General features: G+C 43.8%; 1 protein-coding gene across 1 annotated transcript in view; it reads left to right on the forward strand.

Annotated features, from left to right (window-relative positions):
• The first annotated feature begins 921 nt into the window (after positions 1-921).
• The window catches only part of gucy1b1 (guanylate cyclase 1 soluble subunit beta 1), a 131,654-nt gene continuing 119,385 nt past the window's right edge, over positions 922-13,190 (forward strand). Inside the window, exons 1-2 of the mRNA XM_080193462.1 lie at positions 922-959; positions 1,476-1,549. Coding sequence (XP_080049588.1) covers positions 957-959; positions 1,476-1,549 — 77 coding nt within the window. The 5' untranslated portion in view covers positions 922-956. The remainder of the gene's footprint in view (positions 960-1,475; positions 1,550-13,190) is intronic.

Raw genomic sequence — 13,190 nt, forward strand, 5'->3', positions numbered from 1 at the left:
TCCTGCTGTAAATCGTGCTTATAGGGTGTAACAAATCACCTTAGCGTTTTCATTTTAATATGTTCATACATATAAAATTATGAAATAATTGGATTGAAAAATGCATGAAGCTTAATTTTGTGTTCATAAATTTGGAGCGCATTTACAAATGAATACAATACGCTTTAAAGGTTGATACATTTGCCTTGATTTTTGCAAACACATAGTGATACACTGCATCACAGCAATTGCAATGCGCGCAGATTTCATTTGATGATTTTTGCTGATTTCATTTTGAAGCCCCATAAGAATGTATATCTGGAGATTTTACAGCAGAACATTTTAAGATACAATTGAATATTAATTGTTGATAATTGATTGCATTATAGTCATATCATTAATACAATTACTTTTTTCATGCTGTGTATTTTGATATTTACTTTGTAAATTCTATTACACCTCTAATACTTCATTAATTTCAACTGCATTAGTGTAGCCGTTAGCCGCTATAAATGTTACTTTACTGACAATAACGCAGTACATTTTTAGATTTTACTTTATATATGTTTCTAAACATTGCACATTGTATAAAACATGGTATACTTTATATAAACTATTTATCATATATATTTATGAACAGGGTTCTTTTGTAAGGACTCGGCTGTACATACTTTTTCTTGACATTTAATTGCCCTTTTTATTGTGCTTTATCTTTCGTGATTTTAATTTACCGTACGCAAATTGTGAACGATCTCTGCTGCTTGCTCCCTCCATGGAGGGATTTTATTTCAGAGGAATGCTCTCCTCCTCGCTGCGGAGCTGATTGGCTCCAGCTCCTTAGACTATCCCAGTTAGGCAGTCTGACTGACGGCGCTGCCTGACAATCAGAACTGGCCTGGCGGCCTCGACACTCAGTGACGGACCGTCTGTTTCAGTGAGAGACGGTGAGAAGAAGCGGAACGGTCGCTAATATCAATATGGTGAGTGAATGTACACTCGGCAACAGTAAAAACATGTATATTTATGTTGTTTTTTTATTGGTTCGTGTTATCAGTTTTATTACAATACATTAAAAACGAGCTGTATTCAGACGTTGGATTAGAAGAGTTTTTTTGTCTTTATTTGGAATTTTTCTCGAATCAAATTCATTTATTTTAGGTCTTTCTCCCACTGTGATAATAAGGTCAGTCCGTTGGAAGAGAATGTCAAGTATATTGAATTAATTGAATTATTGACAGCGATGCAAAAAAAATGGAGCTGATAAAAAACCAAGAACAGTTTGGACCTGTGTTTGAAACATAATGTTGGTTTATCGGCTGACCCTAGAAAAGGCCGTTCATGTTTGTGCTGTAGTGTTCTATGTTCTGTGTTTCATGGATTCCCTAGTAACAGTATAGTTGGTGCTAAACTACACCGTTTTATCAATGCCTTGGAATTTTTTGTGTAATTTTTTATGTGAACGTCACAAATGTTACAATTCTTTATTTTATTGACAGTATGGTTTCGTAAATCACGCTCTGGAATTATTAATCCTACGCAATTATGGACCTCTGGTGTGGGAAGATATCAAGTAAGTGATGGCATACGAACAAAAATGAACCCAGATTATTCTAGACTGAGTTGAAGTGCCGCCTGTGCTTTACAGAGTCACACCGTGTTTAGACGCGAGGTGGTGCAGTTAAATATGTTTCAGAGGTGTTTGAGTTCCGACCTCAGTAAAAGATTAGTATACATTGCTGTACAATTGGCCGTCCATACACGCGGGTCTTGGTAATAACCCCTCAGTCTGAGCTCTGATGAACAGTCATCCAGAGTCCAAACGTTAGCTCTATTCTCTCTCCACAGATGTTGTCAGACTTGCTGAGATTTTCCCAGCATTTTCTGTCCTAATTTAAGATTCCAGCATCTGCAATAATTTATTTTTATCAATTTGAGCTGGACTAATATACTTAGAGAGCAACCATGGATGCCATTTGTTTAACTAATGGATACATTTGTAGTATAAGACTATTTCTAGTCCACATTAAGGGTTAATGTGGACTACAACAGTGTGGGTACAACACTTTTATTTCCACATGCATGAGGGAGAATCAGCCCAAACCCAGTGAAGTCCAGTCTGTATCTAGGCTGATTCTGAAGGTACAAAGGCTGTACACATTACTTTTGCAGCTTTACAGAATCTTAGTTAGGCTGCACTTGGAATATAGTGTTCAATTCTGGTCGCCACACTACCAGAAGGATGTGGAGGCTTTGGAGAGAGTACAGAAAAGATTTACCAGGATGTTGTGTGGAATGGAGAGTATTAGCTATGAGGGGAGATTGGAGAAACTTGGTTTGTTCTCACTGGAGTGAAGGAGGTTGAGGGGAGACCTGATAGAAGTCTACAAGATTGTGAGAAGCATGGACAGATTGGATAGTCAGAAGCTTTTTCCCAGGGTGGAAGAGTCAATTACTAGGGGGCATAGGTTTAAGATGTGAGGGGCAAGGTTTAAAGGAGATGTATGAGGCAGATTTTTTGCACAGAGAGTAGCGGGTGCCTGGAACCCGTTGCAGGGGTAGGTAGTGGAAGCAGATACGGTAGTGTCTTTTAAGGGGCGTCTTGACAAGTACATGAATAGGATGGGAATAGAGGGATGTGGTCCCTGGGAGGGTAGGGGGTTTTAGTTAAGTTGGGCAGTATGGTCGATACAGTCTTGGAAGGCTGAAGGGCCTGTTCCTATGCTGTAATTTCCTTTGTTCTTTGTATTTCTACTAATCTCTGGCGTCCAGGATATCATTGATATGAATAGCTTGAATTGATTATAGTTGATCACATTAGGTGGGTCTATTGTCCTGGGTATTTCACGTTAATCGGTTGTGTCCGGCTATCCTCGTCTATCTGTTTTGTGATACAAAAGTGATGGGTGTGATAAATAGGTTTCAATGGTGTGATAATCATCCCATCTCCCCAGTTTCCAGGAACAATGGCTACCCTCGACTCAGTGGAGCTTTGCTAATCAGTATCGACCCTGCATTGTTTGCCAAGGCCTTGAAGAGATCTCACCTGTAAAGTAACTGTGTTGGCAGCCTGAGATGTTAATTGGGTATGTCTGCCCGCAGTTACAGTGGACCCTGTGTTTTAACTCTTTCTTAGACATTCCTGTTGCTACATGCACACCCTGGATTTGCCCCAATACTGGGTTGTGCCCTACTATTCAGTGCTCATGTATTTATGAGAGCAATTAGAATTCTATCTTGTGGATATTACTGCTGGTTCTTATGACCGTTCTCCTGCTTTCTGGTTATTGTTGAGGATATGGTACCAGATCATTCAAGTGGCCCACCCTCCAGGTGACGGAAAGTGTCCTAAACCGCCCTGCTGTAACTATCAGCTGCTATCCTTTCCCTCTCCTGTGTGCGAAGGGATGCTACTGGAGTGGGCACGGGGTCAGAATCTTTCCCCTTTTGTTGCTGACAACACATAACTGTTGTCCATGTCAGCATTATGCTTATGCCAACTGTCATCTCCATCCTAATCACCTCCCATCGCCTGTAAATCGGTTCCCTGCTGACTCTGGAATATGTCCCACCAATGGTGTGTCCTGGAGAGTCCCACCCGAGTAGCAGTTTGGATTGCTAGATTCACCTGGGTCCTCCCCTTACTTGTCTGTTCCACAGCGTGCTTGACATACTCCTGAGCAAGTTCTATTTGTGGCCTGTTGGATTATTTTGCCTGATGCTTCATCAATGTACAGGGAATCATCCCACCAGGCCCTGAATAGGTAATGTGATGTTCTACCTGGGAGATGAAATTTTCCCACAGTTAAAGAGTCCATCACTTGCAGGCAGAAGCTGTGGCTGCTAGCACAATGTAGGCTCTCTGAGATTATCTCTGTCTCTGGTGTGATTAAACACCATTGAGGTGGGCCCACCTGTATGGCTTTAAAAGCTTCCTTTGGTGGTAGAACATCGATTAGTATCTTGCTGTTATTTGACAAGATTTCAAGGATCCTACAGGCACCCACGATGTAATGTGCTTATTCCGAGCAACACTCTGTAGTGTTCATGTCTGCCAGGTCTCCTTGATGTGCTGCATGCCCCAGAATCCAATTCGATAAACCCAACTCTCCTGCACCATATCCAGTGATCCGAATCTGTAATTGTCTAAATGTTCCTTTGGATGGATTCTCTTGTGGGACTACCATAATGAATTTTAAACCTCCCTCTACTGGCCCGCCGCCTAGTCTTGTGTCCACCAGTTCGTGCCTGTCGCTGTGTATGTTAAGGAGGTTTATTCTATATAGAATCATACAATCCTCCAGTGCAGAAAGAGGTTGTTTGGCCCATCGAGTCTGCACCAACCACAATCCCACCTAGGCCCTACTCCCATATCCCTACATATTTACCCACTAATCTCTTTAATCTATGCATTCCAGGACACTAAAGGGCAATTTAGAATGGCCAGTAGTTTGATGGAGCAGACGCAGCACGGATTCGTTAAGGGGAAGTCGTGTTTGACAAATTTATTGGATTTCTATGAGGATGTGACTAGGGGGCACAACCTCAAGATAAGGGGGGGGTGCAGTTTAGAACAGAGTTGAGGAGGAACTTCTTCACTCAAAGGGTAGTGAGTCTCTGGAATTCTCTGCCCGTTGAAGTGGTGGAGGCTACCTCGCTAATATATTTAAGTCACGGGTAGATAGGTTTTTGACAGACAAGGGAATTAAGGGTTATGGGGAGAAAGCGGGAAAGTGGAACTGATCCACTTCAGATCAGCCGTGATCTAATTGAATGGCGGGGCAGACTCGAAGGACTCGATGGCCTACTCCTGCTCCTATTTCTTATGTTCTTCTGTTCTTAATCAACCTGACCCACACATCTTTCAGACTTTGGGAGGAAACTGGAGCACCTGGAGGAAACTCATGCGGGCACAGGGAAAATGTTCAAACTCCACACATGTGATGACCCGAGCCGGTATTCAAACCCAGGTCCCTGGAGCTGTGAAGCAGCAGTGCTAACTACTGTACTACAGTGCCGCCCGTAGGGAGGTGAATAAATGCCTTGGGACAATCCTGAATCTCAAGTCCTCAATGTCAGCCCAGATACTATCAATTGAATCCCTAGTAATAGTATCACAGGCTCTTCCCTTTGCTTGTTCTTTGGTGGTGTTAATTCTACCCACGGATACTTCCCTCAAGGCCAGCAGAAGTCCTTCCCCTTGTAAGTTTCTGGCAGTCAGTCCCGTATGCCACATATTGTTGCCCTTTTCCGACCTCTGCGGCTATCCAGGAGGCATAATTATTTATTTCAGCTAGCTGCGCTGAATTCATGATTAAGTCTACACTGCCAAAAAAGTCTCCAATGTCTCCTAAAGTGCTCATTTTCTTTCGCCTGCATACCCTAGACTCAGGCATTATCCTGTATTAATCATCTGTAGCCTCCTGTAGCCTGGTTTTTGCCCCATGAAGTCTCTGGGATGATCGTGACACCTGGAGAATAGAATTCCTAATAACCCTGAGACATTATATGTTATTTCTAAAGATACCATTGTGACATCATGTAATAGGGTTTTAGGCTTCTCAATCCTGACTGGTCCTTCCGAGGGAATTCAACCAATTGAGAGCAGCGGGTAGCTTTTGATATCCACAAGTACTAAAATTATAATACCTAACACCTCTACATCCTGGTCAATCTGTTACATGTGTACAGTATTCTTGACAATATTGACCTTCAAGGCCAGGTCTCCACACAAAAGGAGGGAGGTTTGCCCATCGGGCTGTTAAATTTAAATACGTAGCGAATATCCACACCCCCCTATTTTCATTCCATTATGTTACATGTGTAACCCTCGTACCAATCCTATACGTACATCATATATCCCCTTGATAACCAAATATCCATCTGAGTCCTTTTCAGTTTTTAGTCCCAACTCGGAAGCTGTGGTGAACCAATGTCCATTTTGTAATGCCATCTCATGGGTTGTTTCACAGCATCACATCTCCAGTCTGTATTAGCCCATCCACAGCCCAGATGTTTGATCTAAATAGGCATCTTGGGTCTCTCGAAGGGCATGGAAGTGGTGCGTGCTGACATGGTCTTTCCCCAAAATGGCGTAATCGCTTGTGTCCAATGGCTGACGAGAGTTATTCGAACTGAAATCCAGATTTCTTAATCCATTCTCCTGTCCCCCGCCGTGGTTAGCTGGACATATTGTCCTGGGTGCAGTCAGGTGTCCCTGTCCACATATACGGTCAGTTCTTCTCATGTCTCTGTAGGGTTATCAAAGGGAGTAAAAGCCTGGAAAACAGGTAACATTAACCAATCGGGAGGGGGGGAATGTTAGGTCTCTTAAAATTTCTCATACTTTAACTGGGTAAAGTATTTCCATCTTGGTGAGGCTTTCATACCTATCAAGGTACAGGTATCCTCCCTGACAATCACCTCATATGGTCCTATCCATTGCGGCTGCAAACCTGCTCTTTTGGAAAGTACCTTGACCTTGTTCCCCGCCTCGGGACTTTGGGTTCTGATACATTCCTTCTCTCTTTCGCAATCCTTACCTCTTTATCTATCACCTCTCCTTTTAGTTTATGCAGCTGCTCAGCTAGGTGTCTAATAAACTGGTACACCTTTTCCCTTGCGATACAAACCTCTGCGTCTCCTGTCTCTGCATCCTCGGAAATGTCATTAGCTTAAAGGGCGTCAGTTCCGTCCCTGTAGCTGGGATGACTCACATCTTCATTAATATAGCAGGTATGACTTTACCCAACCCTGTCTGGTCTCGACTAATGCCTTTGTCAGGTTTTTAAGAGTCCTATTCCTCCTTTCTATCATACCCAAACTTTGTGGGTGGTATGGTATGTGAAACCGTTATTTGATTCCCAGCAGGACACAAGTCTGTTTCATTACTTTCCCTACAAAGTGAGAGCCGTGATCTATGTCTTAACTGCAGTGAAATACCCTACTGGAGCATCAGTTCCTCTCCAGTGTCCTAGCCACTGTTCTGGTGGAGCAATCCCTACAGAGAATGCTTCCACCCACTGGGTGAATTTATCTATCAATACCAAGTTATACTTCCTGTTCTGTGACTGGAGCAGTCCAGAAAATTATGCCTGTAGTTGTTCCCATAGTCTCTATGGTGGGTTGATGCCCCCCGCCCCCCCTCAACCTTCTCTCTGATCCTACCCTCTCTCAATACCACTCTCTTTGAGAATAGGAGCTGAATTTACCTTTATTGCTAGTGGAACAACAGAGGCACAAGTGCAGTGCGAAGGAAAAATAAATGTCAAGTATGTGATAAAAAATCTAATTCCTCAATCATTGGACTATTAATGTACCAGAGGAATTTACATATTCAAACAGTCTGCATAAAATTCTATCAAAGATTTTTGGGTATGATTTATCCAGGACATTCATATTGTAGCAAACAAAATGTAAAACAGATGAGAGTGAAGAGAGAAAATGTTCCTCTGCTGTGCACATTGCCACCACATTGAAGCTTTCTATCCCATTAAATGGGTCAAATCCCACACTCTGTGGCCTGGGCCCGGCACTTCCCTCTGCGACTGGATCCTGAACTTCCTAATGCACAGACCACCATCAGTAGGGATAAGCAACAGCACCTCCTCCACAATCATAGTGCCCCACATGGCTGTGTTCTCAGCCTCCTACTATACTCCATATACACCTGTGACTGTGTGGCCAAATTTCCCTTCAATTTGATTTTTAAGTTTGCTGACGACGCTACCATAGTGGGTCGGATCTCAAACAACAAAACAGAGTACAGAAATGAAATAGAGAGTCTGGTGAATTGGTGCGGCAACAATAATCTCTGCCTCAATGCCAACAAAACGAAGGAGATTGTCATTGACTTCAGAAGCGTAAAGGAGAACATGCCTCTGTCTACATCAATGGGGAAGAAGTAGAAAGGGTCGAGAGCTTCAAGTTATTAGGTGTCCAGATCATCAACAATCTGTCTTGTCCCCCATGCTGACACTATAGTTAAGAATACCCACCAATGCCTCTACTTTCTCAGAATACTAAGGAAATTTGGCATGTCAGCTATGACTTTCACCAACTTTTACAGATGCACTATAGAAAGCATTCTTTCTAAATATATCAGAGCTTGGTATGGCTCCGGCTCTGCCCAAGATCGCAAGGAACTATAGAAGGTAGCAAATGTGGCCCAATCCATCACGCAAACCAGCCTCCCATCCATTGACTCTGTCCACACTTCCGCTGCCTCAGCAAAGCAGCCAGCATAATTAAGGACCCCACGCACCCTGGGACATTTTCTCTTCCATCTTCTTCCTTCAGGAAAAAGATACAAAAGTCTGAGGTCACATACCAAACAACTCCAGAACAGCTTCTTCCCTGCTGTTGTCAGACCTTTGAATGGACTTACCTTGTATTAAGTTGATCTTTCTCTACTCTCTAGCTATGACTGTAACACTACATTCTGCAGTCTCTCATTTCCTTCTCTATGAACAGTATGTTTTGTCTGTATAACACACAAGAAACAATACTTTTCACTGTCTGTTAATACATGTGACAATAATAAATCAAGTCAAACCAAATCAGGTTGGTCAACATGTTATTTTGGTAAATTAGCACAGCAGAAAAAAAACCATGATTACGTGGAGGTCTATCTGCCACCGTAGGAGGAGAGGTAATAAGCCGTGGATAACGAAGGAGGTGAAGGAAAGTGTTAAATTAAAAGCGGAGGCGTTTAGAGTAGCTAAGAGTAGTGGGCGAGAAGAGGATTGGGAGAGGTTTAAAAGTCAACAAAGATTGACAAAGAAGTTGATAAAGAAGGGTAGGATAAACTGTGAAGCTGGGCTAGCGCTTAATATAAAAAAGGATAGCAAGAGTTTTTATAAATATATAAAAAGGAAGAGGTTGGCTAGGGTGAATGTTGGACCCTTAGAGGATGAGAGGGGGGACTTAGTGGTAGGGGATGGGGAAATGGCTGAGGCCTTGAGTAACTTTTTTGTTTCGGTCTTCACGGAGGAGGACGTGAATAATTTGCCGGGTGTTAGCGATGGAAAGATGGTCGGACTGGAGGGTCTCAATGACATTATTGTTACTAGAAAGGCGGTGCTTGACAGACTGGAGGGACTGATTGTGGACAAGTCCCCAGGACCGGATGGAATGCATCCAAGGGTTCTGAAAGAAATGGCGGAGGTGATAGTGGATGCCTTGGTGGTTATTTTCCAAACGTCGCTGGATTCCGGGGAAGTGCCGGAAGATTGGAAAACGGCTAATGTTACGCCGTTGTTTAAGATGGATGGCAGGCAAAAGGCAGGGAATTATAGGCCGGTTAGTTTAACGCCTGTTGTAGGTAAAATGTTAGAATCCGTCATCAAGGAGGAAATAGCGAGGCATCTTGAGGGGAATTGCTTGATAGAGCAGACGCAGCACGGTTTCGTTAAGGGGAAGTCGTGTCTGTTAAATTTATTGGAGTTCTATGAGGATGTGTCTAGGGCGGTGGATAGAGGAGAGCCGGTGGATGTGGTCTTTCTTGATTTTCAGAAGGCGTTTGACAAGGTACCTCACAAGAGGTTATTGCAGAAGGTAAGGAGGCGTGGAGTTGGGGGTAGGGTGTTAGCGTGGATAGAGGATTGGCTGTCAAATAGGAGGCAGAGAGTGGGGGTCAATGGGTGCTATTCGGATTGGCGGTTGGTGACTAGTGGAGTGCCCCAGGGGTCGGTGCTGGGGCCTCAGCTATTTACCATTTATATAGATGATCTGGAGGAGGGAACCGAGTGAATGGTGTCGAAATTTGCTGATGACACCAAGATTGGTGGAACGGCAAATTGCGCAGAGGGTGTGGAGAGTCTGCAGAAGGATCTAGATAGGCTGGGCGAATGGGCCAGGAACTGGCAAATGGAATTTAATGTTGGCAAGTGTGAGGTGGTCCACTGTGGTAGGAATAATGGTAGGAAGGACTATTACTTACGTGGCAAAAAACTGCAGCATGCGACGGTGCAGAGGGACCTCGGGGTCCTTGTGCATGAGTTGCAAAAACCCAGCTTGCAGGTGCAGCAGGTGGTCAGGAAGGCTAATGGGATGCTGGCCTTCATAGCGAGGGGGATTGAATATAAAAGTAGGGAGGTCTTGCTGTGGCTGTATAGGGCATTGGTGAGGCCGCAGCTGGAGTACTGTGTGCAGTTTTGGTCGCCGCACTTATGCAAGGATATTTTGGCCTTGGAGGGAGTGCAGAGGAGGTTTACTAGGCTGATGCCGGAGTTGAGGGGGTTGAGCTATGAGGAGAGGCTGAATAAACTGGGCTTGTACTCGTTAGAGTTTAGAAGAACGAGGGGAGATCTCATTGAGACATATAAGATGATGAATGGGATGGATAGGATAGAGGTGGAGAGACTCTTCCCACTCAGAAAGGACAGTAGGACTAGGGGGCACAGCCTCAAGATAAAGGGGGGGGGCGGTTTAGAACGGAGTTGAGGAGGAACTTCTTCACTCAAAGGGTGGTGAATCTCTGGAATTCTCTGCCCGTTGAAGTGGTGGAGGCTGCCTCGCTAAATATTTTTAAGACGCGGGTTGATGGGTTTTTGATAAGCGAGGGGATTAAGGGTTATGGGCAGAGGGCGGGAATGTGGAACTGAGCCACGACAGATCAGCCATGATCTTATTGAATGGCGGGGCAGGCTCGACGGGCTAGATGGCCTACTCCTGCTCCTATTTCTTGTGTTCTTATGTTATGTTCTAATGTGAGACAAACAAGAGCACATGATAAAGCTTAAGAGACTTAAGCTGATTCTTGACTTCCTAGAAATTAAAGAAACTTCATGTGATAATAAGATGTGTGAGTCAAACTATTAGTTAAGGGCACAGTGTTGTTTTTTTTGAAATCTCAATTTGATTAACGTGACACTCTCACAATGCTTTCAACAAGTTTAAACTTCACAAGGTATAAAAAAGGCAAAGCTGGGCTATTCTAAAACAATGCTTTTGTAGGTGTTGTTTTATATGAAGAAAGTGTGGTTCAAAATAATTAAACTGAACTTGGCCAATTTATCTTCTCACATTCCCGCATTTTTAAACGTAAATTAAGATTTTTAGTACAATTGGAATTTATCAGGCTGTTATGTGTCTCAACTGAAAAATTTGGCACAGAATCCTGCTGGTGTTTCTGTATGAGAATTTCTAAAAATCAATGCAGCTTCTGGCAAATAATCAAAATGCAGCGCTCCCTCCAAGCAAATGGGGCTCATTTTAGTCCAGTTTGATTTCTGTCATGGTCCTGTGGGTGATTACTGTCCCTACAAATCATCAGTGTTGTCTTTACCTCTCCTCTTCCTGCATGTATCTTACAACTGCAACTGTCACTTTGTGTTCTTTTATCCCTTGATTTTTTTTTAATAGCTACCGTAATAGAACATAGAACATAGAATAGAACATAGAACATTACAGCGCGGAACAGGCCCTTCGGCCCACAATGTTGCGCCGACCAGTCTTATTTTTAAAAAAAAAACATTGACCCACTAATCTAAACCAATCCCTTTTCGTCCATAAACCTATCCACCAATCTCTTAAACGCCCCCAAACTAGGCGCATTTACAACTGCAGCAGGCAGGGCATTCCAGTCCCTCACCACCCTCTGGGTAAAGAACCTGCCCCTGACATCCGTCCTATAACTACCCCCCCTTAATTTAAAGCCATGCCCCCTCGTGCTAGATTTCTCCATCCGAGGAAACAGGCTATCACCATCCACCCTATCTAAACCTCTAATCATCTTATATGTCTCTATAAGATCCCCTCTTAGCCGCCTTCTTTCCAGTGAAAACAACCCCAAATCCCTCAGTCTCTCCTCATAGGACCTCCCCTGCATACCAGGCAACATCCTGGTAAACCTCCTCTGCACCCTCTCCAAAGCCTCCACATCCTTCCTGTAATGTGGGGACCAGAACTGCACACAGTACTCCAAGTGCGGCCGCACCAGAGTTGTGTACAGTTGCAACATGACGCTGCGACTCCTAAATTCAATCCCCCTACCAATAAACGCCAAGACACCGTACGCCTTCTTAACAACCTTATCTACTTGATTCCCAACTTTCAGGGATCTATGTACACATACACCTAGATCCCTCTGCTCCTCCACTCTATTCAAAGTCCTCCCGTTAGCCCTATACTCAACACATCTGTTATTCCTACCGAAATGGATTACCTCACACTTCTCCGCATTAAACTCCATCCGCCACCTCGCGGCCCAGCTCTGCAACCTGTCCAAGTCACCCTGCAAACTTCGACACCCTTCCTCACAATCTACCACACCTCCGACTTTGGTGTCATCAGCAAACTTACTAATCCACCCAACTATACCCTCATCCAGATCATTAATAAAGATTACGAACAGCAGTGGCCCCAAAACAGATCCCTGAGGCACACCACTCGTAACCGAACTCCATGATGAATAATTACCATCAACCACCACCCTCTGTCTCCTATCTGCTAACCAATTCCTGATCCAAGTACCTAAATTACCACCAATCCCATACATCTGCATTTTCTGCAGAAGCATACCATGGTGAACCTTATCAAACGCCTTACTAAAATCCATATATACCACATCTACTGCCTTACCCCTATCCACCTCTTTGGTCACCTTCTCAAAGAACTCAATAAGGTTAATAAGGCACGACCTTCCCGCTACAAAACCATGCTGACTATCTCTAATCAATTCATTACTCTCCAAATAACTATAAATCCTATCCCTAATAATTCTTTCTAAAACCTTGCCCACTACAGAAGTAAGACTCACTGGTCTATAATTCCCAGGGAAGTCTCTGCTCCCCTTCTTAAACAATGGGACAACATTCGCTGTCCTCCAATCTTCCGGTACTATACCAGAGACCAACGACGACCTGAAGATCAGAGCCAGTGGCTCTGCAATCACCTCTCTTGCCTCCCATAGAATCCTAGGGTAAATCCCGTCTGGACCAGGGGACTTATCTATTTTCAACCCATCGAGAATATCCAACACATCCTCTGTATCAACTACAATACTTTCTATTTTACACCCCTTCACCCCAGTGACCTCCTCAGCTACATTCATATCGTCCTGCGTGAACACCGAAGAGAAATAATGGTTCAATGCCTCTCCAATCTCTTCTGGTTCCACACACAACTTCCCCCTACTGTCTGTAACTGGCCCTAATCTTGCCCTGACCAACCTTCTATTCTTGACATACCTATAGAACGCCTTAGGATTCTCC

The sequence above is a fragment of the Carcharhinus amblyrhynchos genome, chromosome 1 (genome assembly GCF_965287045.1).
Source record: "Carcharhinus amblyrhynchos chromosome 1, sCarAmb.v2.hapA, whole genome shotgun sequence".
Taxonomy (NCBI): Eukaryota; Metazoa; Chordata; class Chondrichthyes; order Carcharhiniformes; family Carcharhinidae; genus Carcharhinus; species Carcharhinus amblyrhynchos.